The sequence below is a fragment of the Borostomias antarcticus genome, assembly GCF_949987555.1.
Source record: "Borostomias antarcticus genome assembly, chromosome: 17".
Classification (NCBI taxonomy): domain Eukaryota; kingdom Metazoa; phylum Chordata; class Actinopteri; order Stomiiformes; family Stomiidae; genus Borostomias; species Borostomias antarcticus.
This window is the reverse complement of record NC_140250.1, coordinates 5,804,816-5,814,874: the sequence shown is the minus strand read 5'-3', so window position 1 is coordinate 5,814,874 and position 10,059 is coordinate 5,804,816. Positions and strand designations below refer to the sequence as shown.

Below are 10,059 nucleotides of genomic sequence, written 5' to 3'. Positions count from 1 at the left end.
ATTCTGGCCACGCTCCCATTCAGACTGACTTGCGCCCGGCAGATACTGTATTGGTCGGACCAATCACAACCGTTTATGTAATATGGGGCGGGTTTGATACAACGACTGTATTTGACACGATGATATGACGACTGACCCCCGTTTTGCTGCTCAGATCTGTTGTAGGTCTATCCGATCGTCGATGACAGCCCTTGGAAATCGAAAATGAACTCAGCAGATCTAGACCGTTCGCATTTTTTACGAGTTGGGTCTAGTGAAGCCTGGCTAAGGCCTACCTCCCTGCAGAAACACATTCATAATGTACCATCTCCCCACAGCCCATCCCCCCCGGACCCTACGCCACCCCGCAGAACTACGGAGCCCCCTTCACCCCCGCGCCCCCGGGCGTCCTGCCCCTGGGGGGGGCCAACTACAGCCAGATGCCTCCCGGATCCTTTATATCAGGTTAGTGACCAGACCAAACATCCGTTCATTCATAGACCATGGGTTTCCAGAAAGCACTGGTGAAGAATTCTCAGTTCTCTTCTCAGTTAACTCTATGCACTATATGTACTGAACACTAGAGTATACACTATAGGAACTGAACACTAGAGTGTACACTATAGGAACTGAACACTAGAGTGTGCACTATAGGAACTAAACACTAGAGTATACACTATAGGAACTGAACACTGGAGTACACGCTATAGGAACTGAATGCTAGAGTATACACTATAGGAACTGAACACTGGAGTACACGCTATAGGAACTGAACGCTAGAGTATACACTATAGGAACTGAACACTAGAGTACACACTATAGGAACTAAACACTAGAGTACACACTATAGGAACTGAACACTAGATACACACTATAGGAACTAAACACTAGAGTACACACTATAGGAACTGAACACTAGATACACACTATAGGAACTGAACACTAGACTGTATACTATAGGAACTGAACACTAGAGTACACACTAGGAATTGAACACTAGAGTACACACTATACTGTAGGAACTGAACACTAGAGTATACACTACAGGAACTGAACACTAGAGTATAGGGATGCACCGGTATGAAAATTTTGGGCAATACCGATAACGGATATTAACATTGCTGTTATGGCCGATGACCGATATTTACCAATGTCGATAAGTTTTGTATAAAAATATGTTTCTATGATAATCAAATGTTATACATACTGTACTGAAAAACACATGTAAACACTGTCTCTATTTCCAAAACATTTGGAAAAGCTGATAAATCATGGATTTACCACATTGTTTCCTCTCAAAAACAACACACACGACAGCAGCTAAACAGAAATAATGATCTGTTGTTCACATCTGCCTTGTTTTGCACATCGGACCGATACCCATATATTAAAAATGTATTAACATCGGCCGATACCGATATGATTGCCGATATATCGTGCATCCCTACTAGAGTATACACTATAGGAACTGAACACTAGAGTATACACTATAGGAACTGAACACTAGAGTATACACTATAGGAACTGAACACTAGAGTATACACTATAGGAACTGAACACTAGAGTATCCACTATAGAAATTGAACACTAGAGTATACACAATAGGCACTGTTTCCTTATTAGGACTGAATTGCTCACACTGTGGAAACACCTGATATAAGACAACGTGTCAACCAATGACTGGTAATCCCTCATCTGTAAGACTTTGGGGAGAAAAATGTAGGTGTGCGTGTGCGTGCGTGCGTGCGTGCGTGCGTGTGTGCGCGCGTGTGTGTGTGTGTGTGTGGCTCATGTGAGAAGTGTGATATGCTTGTTCTTTGGAGCTGGTTATTTCTGGTAGAACCACATCAGACAGATGGATGGTGACTGTGGCCACGTCAGAGAGAATGCATTAGTGTGTCGCTGACAGGACGATAAGATATCAGTCTACTAGGACACAGATCCTATCTACAGAGCTGGCTGCAGGCTTTGGCCAGTCACACTGGCGGGTCAAACGCTGAAAATATTCCTCAGATTGTAGCATCTTTATATGGTCATTTGGTTGTACAATATCCAGAAAATATTTGCAGCTGTGCAGAGAAACATTGCAAGGGTTATTATTCTAACCTTTCTATTTGAATAACCTGACAAAGTAAGTTAAGGGTGGCAGTATATCAATGCAGTCGTTTTTATCATGTTGCTCTGATGTTGTTGATAGATGTCCATGTGATATAGATGTTTTTACAACCACAATGTCTGTTTTTAGGCCATATTGAGCAATTTTTTATTTTTATTTTTATCTCAGCCCTTCAGAACTACAGTAAAGTAGTAGGTCTGCTGATCAAATGTACAAGAAAACCGAATAGTCTGAAGAAATCAACTGTTTGTACTCCGGCAGTACTCTGGAGAAATATCAAAAATGTTTCAAGAATATTTGCAGATGTTTGCTTTTCTCTGTACAGGCTGATTAACGCCTCAATCTTTCATTATGTTAAGTGGCTTTTAATTAAAATATTCGAGCTCTTGCCCTATTGTTGGACTCCTCTAGTCTGGAGTATTTCATAGCCCACTGCCAAAAAGTGAATTTATTTTCCCTTAATTATCTGAGTACCAGGATATGTTGGCAAGATACGATGGTGTGTGTGTGTTTGTGTTCCAAGGAGTTTTGATAAACGGTAGATAAACTGGAGATAGACTACTCATAAAACTCAATAGTCCCTACTGGTGTTACCCTGTAAAAACCCTGCGGCACACAGTCTCGCCTGCCTTCAACTCTGTACATCTTTATTTATGTAATTGCACACTCAGACATCTGTCAAAGACAGTATTTTGGGAGATGTAGAGCTTTTTCTGAAAATCTCATTACTGTTAGTTAGTATCTGGAGATGCCAAGAAACATTCAGCCTGGGGACTTTGAACCAAAGGTATTTCGAGAGGACAGCGGCCGCAGGGAGCTCTCTTGTGTAAACGTCTTGTCGTGACTTGTGAATTAGCGGAGGTTGAGGTCAGAGAGCTGAGCAGCTGAGCGTTCAGGAATAGCGTTCAGGCTTCAGACGCTCCCGTTTCCCTGTGGGTGTTGAGTCTGCTGGACCGCGGTGAGCTGAACACAGACGGGCCAGGATCTGAACACTGTCTGAGCGCGGTCTGAACGCGCTGAACTCTGGCAGACTATAAATATTTGGTACACGGGGCCGCGTTTGTGGTCTTGATTAGGGTCGCCGTGGTTTCTGACCCCTTCTTAGAGCGAGCCAAGAGAGACAGAGAGAAATGTGGAGGCTCCAAAAGGGAGGTAAAGAGAGAGAGAGAGAGGGAGAGAAAGAGAGAGAGAGAAAGAGAGAGGAAGAGAGGACAAGTTGAGGCTACAGAAAGGAGGCAGAAGGGGGAAGGGAGAGAAAAAGCAACACGATGGCCAGATTGCGTGACCTCACAACCTCACTTCAACAACAGTCTCCTCCTCCTGCTGCTGGGCTGGCCAGCTCTGTACACACAGAGGCCTCAGAATAAGAGCAGAATGGCCGCCCTGTTTCTCTCCCTCCACGACTAAGAGACGCTCTACCAGCTTCAAGCCAAAGTGAGGTCACGCTTGACTTTCAGAACGCTCCTTTGTCCGCGCCTCTCGGTGTACGTTGACAGCATGCGCCCGGCGTCCACCAACACTCCAACGTATCCCAACGCAGTGCACTCTGGGAAGCGTAACCCCCCCCCCCACCCCCACCCGCGTTGCCCGTCGGTCGCCGTAAACCGCCCATAACAGCGGGGGAGGAAGCATCTCAACGGTTAAGCACGCTAGGGGGGTAAACCACAGGTCAGGCCCGGGGGTGTGTGGAGAGCCAGGGTGTCGTCCGTGCTCCCGCCTGAGCCCCCCACCAACCCCACCCCCCCACCCCTCCTCCTCCTCCTCCTGCTCCTCCTCCTCCTCCTGGCCTCCACTACAGTCTGCCGCTTGTCTGCCCCCACAGAAGCTGCCGGGGGGGCCGCCGCCGCCGCCTGCCTGAAGACCAAGGAGCACGACGTCACGCAGCGCCAGCGCGTGGTGGACCTCTGGAAGGATGGCAAGTCGGAGGGGTCCATCGGGCAGGAGCTGCGGATGCCCAAGTCCACTGTCCACAGCATCATCGTCAAGTACCGACTCAGCAACACGGTGGAGAACTTGCCGCGCAACGGCCGGCCCAAGAAACCCTGAGAGGAACGGAGGGAGAGATGGAGGGATGGACGGAGGGAGAGATGGAGGGATGGACGGAGGGATAAGGAAGAAGAGGACGGATGGGGGGGGAGATGGACAGAGGGATGGATGGATACCAAAGAGGACAGAGGGGATGGAAAGATGGGGGGAGACCGGTGGGAGTCCAGAAGAAGAGAAGGAGGAAGAGAAGAAGAGAGAAGACACCGCACTTTGAAGTCAAACGTGGACCACGTTGGAATGAACCGTCAGAGAGAGAGAGGGGGGGGGGGGGGGGAGAGAGAGAGAGAGGGAGGGAGGGAGAGGACGAAGAGACAGGAGACAAAAGAGGAGAGAGGGATGAGGGATGAATCTCAACAGGAGGGAAGAAGTGACTCGGCACTTTGAAGTAAAACCGTGGACTCTGGAGAATGTAAAGAACAAATGACACACACGCGCACACACACACACACACACACACACACACAGGAGGCCCCACTCGGAGGAGAAGAGAGAAAAACAAGGATGGCGGACTGTGAAAACGTGTGGACGATGGAGAGAGATGTCAAAGGGAGGAGGAGGGAGAGGTGAGAAGGTGACGGAGACATCAAACACGGGAGAGAGAGAGAGAGAGAGAGAGAGAGAGGGGGGCAACCTGTCTGACCACTTCAGGGAGGACAAGACATTTTATGTGCAGAGAGAGAGAGAGAGAAGGAGGGAGGGAGGGAGATGGCAGCTGCAGGACCAAATATCTGACTTCTGGGGGAGAGCTGTTGGCCAGGAGAACAAACGCAGCGCGAGCCGCAGCAGAGACAGACGGAGCATGTTAATATAATCAAGAAAGAGCGGCTTCAAGAATGTAGGTATGAAGGCTGCGAGAGAGAAAATGCAACGAAAGAAAGGAGGGATTTTGACCTTCTTTATTCCTCCCGTTCCCTCCTCGGAGAACGTTCTGGCCAGGTTCTCTCTCTCCGTTCTCCCACTCTGCCCCGGGAGAGAGTTCCCTCCGGAACCGTTTTTTATCCGCTCCCTTGTCCGTCGTTCCTGGGCCTCGTGCTCTCTTCATTCCTCCACAATCCCTCTCTCCGTGTTCCAGCTCTCCTCCTCACCGACCCCCCCCCCCCCCCCCTCTGTCTCTCTCTCTTATCCACACACACACACACACACTCTCCAGACCTCACACACACACACACACACACACGACTGAAAAACCTGCAGGAACGTTTCTCCCTACTGTCCTCTGGTCGGCGCTCCGATCCAAACCCAAGTCAGAGTCAAAGATCCTGGATTTTCTCATTTTCAACCAAAAATAGTGTGAAAAATGGGACATCTAAGTATAACCTCACTACTGCGTTTTCTTGGACTCCTACATCCTGGCATTCCAAAGCCCGACCAAGCGTGAAGGAAGCACAGACACAAACTGCATCCTGTTTTTGTTTTTTTTATGTTGCCGTTGTTGTTGTAATGAACCAATGAATGGCAGTGTTGGATGGACGATGACCAATGGGAGGAGCCGGTGTTGAGACACTCAGTACTGTATCGCAAATCATATTTACTGTAGCACCTTTTTTGTGGGGTCACTTTAGCCTGGAGGATATTAGAGGGAATATGGGGCAGCATGGGAGGTCTGCAACGTGGATGTGTTGGTATGGAATATCAAGTGTGTGTTTCTGTGTGTGTTTGTGTGTGAGTGTGTGCGAGAGAGAGTGAGTGTGTGTGTGTGTGTGTGTGTGTGTGTATAGCGTGCGTGTGCGTGCGCGTGTGTGTGTGCGCGTGTGTGTGTATGTGTGCGCGTGTGTGTGTATGTGTGCGTGTGCGTGTGTGTGTGTGTATGTGTGCGTGTGTGTGTGTGTGTGTGCGTGTGTGTGTGTGTGTGAAGAGCACTAGCCCTAAGTTGGTATTTCCGGTTCCTGGGAGGATAAACACGGCTGGACTTGTCGGCTCAGATTCCTCCCGGGGTGAAGATGCAGACGGGTCAGGTTGGGTCTGCAGGAGGGAAAGTGAGCACACGACATGCCTACACACACACACTCACTCTCACACACACACACACTCACTCTCACACACACACACACTCACTCTCACACACACACACACACTCACTCTCTCACACACACACACACTCACTCTCACACACACACACACACACACTCACTCTGTCACACACACTCACTCTCTCACACACACACACACACACACACTCACACTCACACACACATACACACTCACTCTCTCACACACATACACACTCACTCTCTCACACACATACACACTCACTCTCTCACACACACACAAACACACACACTCACTCTCACACACACAAACACACACACACACACACATTGATTCATTTGTGTTGGCATACACACACACAACATAGAGATATAAACTCAAAGGTGTGTGGGCATACATACATACATACATACATACATACATACATACGTACGTACATACATACATACATACATACATACAAACATACTGTATATACATACATACTGTACATACATACATACATACATACATACATACATGCATACATACTGTACATACATACATACATATATACATACATACAAACATACTGTATATACATACATACTGTACATACATACATGCATACATACACTGTATGTACTGTACATACAAACATACATACTGTACATACATACATGCATGCATACATACTGTACATACATACATACTGTACATACATACATACATACTGTACATACATGCATACATACTGTACATACATACATATATACATACATACACGGTATGTACATACATACAAACATACATACTGTACATACATACATCTACACATAAATGAGCTACTGTCCTCTCAGGCTGTCCCTCTATCCAGACTTCGACACCATCGGCCTGACAGCGTTCATATTTGGCACATGTATCCACAGGGGTCCCAGACAGACCGTGACAGGGCTGGATTTTATTTTATTTATGTTTTGGCTCATTTTAACATAAAATACTGATCCGAGCCGCCAGCCAATAGAAATACTGCTCTGAATAGAACCCCGCCCCCAGCGTTCCAGCTGCCTTCAACTGCTCCAACAGGTTATCAGAACTACATACATACATACATACATACATACATACATACATACATACATACATACATACATACATACATACATACATACATACATACACTGTATGCATACATACATACACACATACATGAGAGGAGAGAATGAGAGGAGAGAGAGAGAGGAGAGAGAGAGAGAGAGAGCAGGTGGAGAGGAGGAGAGGAGAGATCTAGAGGGGGAGGAGAGGAGAAAGAATGAGAGAGCAGGAGGAGAGAGGGAACGAGAGAGGAGAGGAGGAGAGGGGGGGCTGTAGATATGAGGAGTGCTGAACGTGTGTGTGTGTGTGTGTGTGTGTATGTGTGTGTGGTATTGTAGAACCCAGGAAAAAGGAGCCCTGCGGACTCTAGTAGTAACACCAGCGCTCTGTTACATTCCCTTCACTCCTTCTCTCTCTCTGGTTTCTCTTTCTTCTCTCCTTCCCTCTCTCAATACCTCTCTCCTTCTCTCTCTCCTTCCCTCTCTCCTTCCCTCTCTCCTTCCCTCTCTCAATACCTCTCTCCTTCCCTCTCTCTCCTTCCCTCTCTCAATACCTCTCTCCTTCTCTCTCTCCTTCTCTCTCTCCTTCCCTCTCTCTCCTTCCCTCTCTCAATATCTCTCTCCTTCTCTCTCTCTCCTTCCCTCTCTCAATACCTCTCTCCTTCTCTCTCTCCTTCTTTCTCTCTCCTTCTCTCTCTCTCTTTCCCTCTCTCAATACCTCTCTCCTTCTCTCTCTCTCCTTCTCTCTCCTTCTCTCTCTCCTTCTCTCTCTCACCTTATCTTCTCTTTCGCCAGCTATTTAACTGTATTTGTACAGCCCCTTATCAGATCGTCTCACACACACACACACACACACACACACACACACACACACACAGTCAGTAGACTCTCTCTCTGCTTCCCCTGCAGTGGCCTCCGCTGGCTAGCAGCCAGAAGCCCCCCCCCGCTCTCTCTCTCTCTCTCTGTCCGGCTGAACACACAGACGGCCGCAGCAGCAACCCCCCCCCCCCCCCCCCCCGCGCCGTTAGCCTCACTACTTATCACCGCTTTGATCTGCACCCCGGTGTTATGACAATTTATGCGTCCCCGGGGCGAGGGGCCCCTCGCTGCACACCCTCCCTCCGACAGACACGATCCGTCTGGTTCCTGTTCGCCAGACAGAACTCCGACGACTCCGTCTGTACTCCCACTTTCAGGCGCGGGGGGGTGGGTTGGGGGGGGGGGGGGAATTGGCCGTTAACGTACGGGACGTCTGCTCCGGCGAACGCCGCTTACTCACCGACGCGGTGCGGCTGCAGGGGAGACGGCGAGTGCCCTCTACGTGGGCCTCCCGTGCAAGGAGGCTGGATTCCCCCCCCCCCTCCCCCCCCTTTCCCCCCAATTTCGGGGTGATACGGAGGCGTGTGGTAGCGTGGCGGAGGATACAGCGGGAGCAGCAGAGCCGGGTCTCTGTTTGGATAGTGTGTTCTTACACACATGCCGCCGGGCCTCTGGCGGGCTACTGTGAGGGGGTCTCTGTGTACCCGACTGGAAGCCCCCCCTAATCATCTACTTGGCAAGGTGGAAAACTATACAGTATATCGAGCGCCATTCATTTTACTGGAGGGCTGTGCGTGTCTGTCGTGTGTGTGTGTGTGTGGGCTTGTGTGTGTGTGTGTGTGTGTGTGTGTGTGTGTGTGTGTGTGTGTGTGTGTGTGTGTGTGTAAACTATGCAGCTGTGCAGGTATGCCCATGCCAGCTCCCCATCGTCAAGCGGACCCGTGGTTAGACATCTAAATCGTGCTCCATTAGAGGTTTTTGTATTATTTTCATAACGTTGACATCACATATAGATTAGGATGTTCTGAATGTACTGTACTGTATATGCAAGCTCCATCATTAAAGAGGTTGTTAAACTGGCTGCTTCATAGCGCAACGTGTATCCTCTCTGGAAAGTGTAGTATTTTTGTCCCCTCTCTTTCTCTCTCTCTCTCTCCCTCTCTCTCTCTCTCTCTCTCTCTCTCTCGCTCTCCCTCTATCTCTTTCTCTCTCTCGCTCTCTCTCTCTCTTTCTCTCCCTCTCTCTCCCTCCCTCTCTCTCTTTCTCTCTCTTTCTCTCTCTCTCTCTCTCTCTCTCTCTCTCTCTCCTGCACCTTTAAACAAAGAGGATAATGTGTGAAATTGTGATCATTGAGGACAGTGTTGGATCAGGACAAGGTGCATTTAACCTCTGTTAAGAGTCCATGCAGATGTGTGTGTGTGTGTGTGTGTCCATGCTTATATGTGTGTGTGTGTGTGTGTGTGTGTGTGTGTGTGTGTGTGTGTGTGTGTGTATGTGTGTGTGTGTGTGTGTGTGTGTGTGTCCATGCTGATGTGTGTGTGTGTGTGTGTGTGTGTGTGTGTATGTGTGTGCGTGCGTGTGTCCATGCTGATGTGTGTGTGTGTGTGTGTGTGTGTGTGTCCATGCTGATGTGTGTATGTGTGTGTGTGTGTGTTTGTGTGCATGCTGATGTGTGTGTGTGTCCATGTGATGTGTGTGTGTGTGTGTCCATGCTGATGTGTGTGTGTCTCCATGCTGATGTATGTGTGTGCATGCGTGTGTGTCCATGCTGATGTGTGTGTGTGAGTGTGTGTGTGTGTGTGTGTGTGTGTGTGTGTGTCCATGCTGATGTGTGTGTGTGTGTGTGTGTGTGTGTGTCCATGCTGATGTGTGTGTGTGTGTGTGTGTGTGTGTGTGTGTGTGTGTGTGTGTGTGTGTGCATGCTGATGTGTGGGTGTGTGTCCATGCTGATGTATGTGTGTGCGTGCGTGTGTGTGTCCATGCTGATGTGTGTGTGTGTGTGTGTGTGTGTGTGTGTGTGTGTGTGTGTGTGAGTGT

The 10,059-nt window shown here is 48.7% G+C and overlaps 1 protein-coding gene across 1 annotated transcript in view; it reads left to right on the top strand.

The window, feature by feature from the left end:
- Positions 1 to 4,141, top strand: part of chd3 (chromodomain helicase DNA binding protein 3) — a gene marked incomplete at its 3' end in the record, with an annotated part of 38,177 nt that extends 34,036 nt beyond the window's left edge. Inside the window, exons 40-41 of the mRNA XM_084451641.1 lie at positions 318 to 444; positions 3,918 to 4,141. Coding sequence (XP_084307767.1) covers positions 318 to 444; positions 3,918 to 4,141 — 351 coding nt within the window. The remainder of the gene's footprint in view (positions 1 to 317; positions 445 to 3,917) is intronic.
- Positions 4,142 to 10,059: the final 5,918 nt, after the last annotated feature.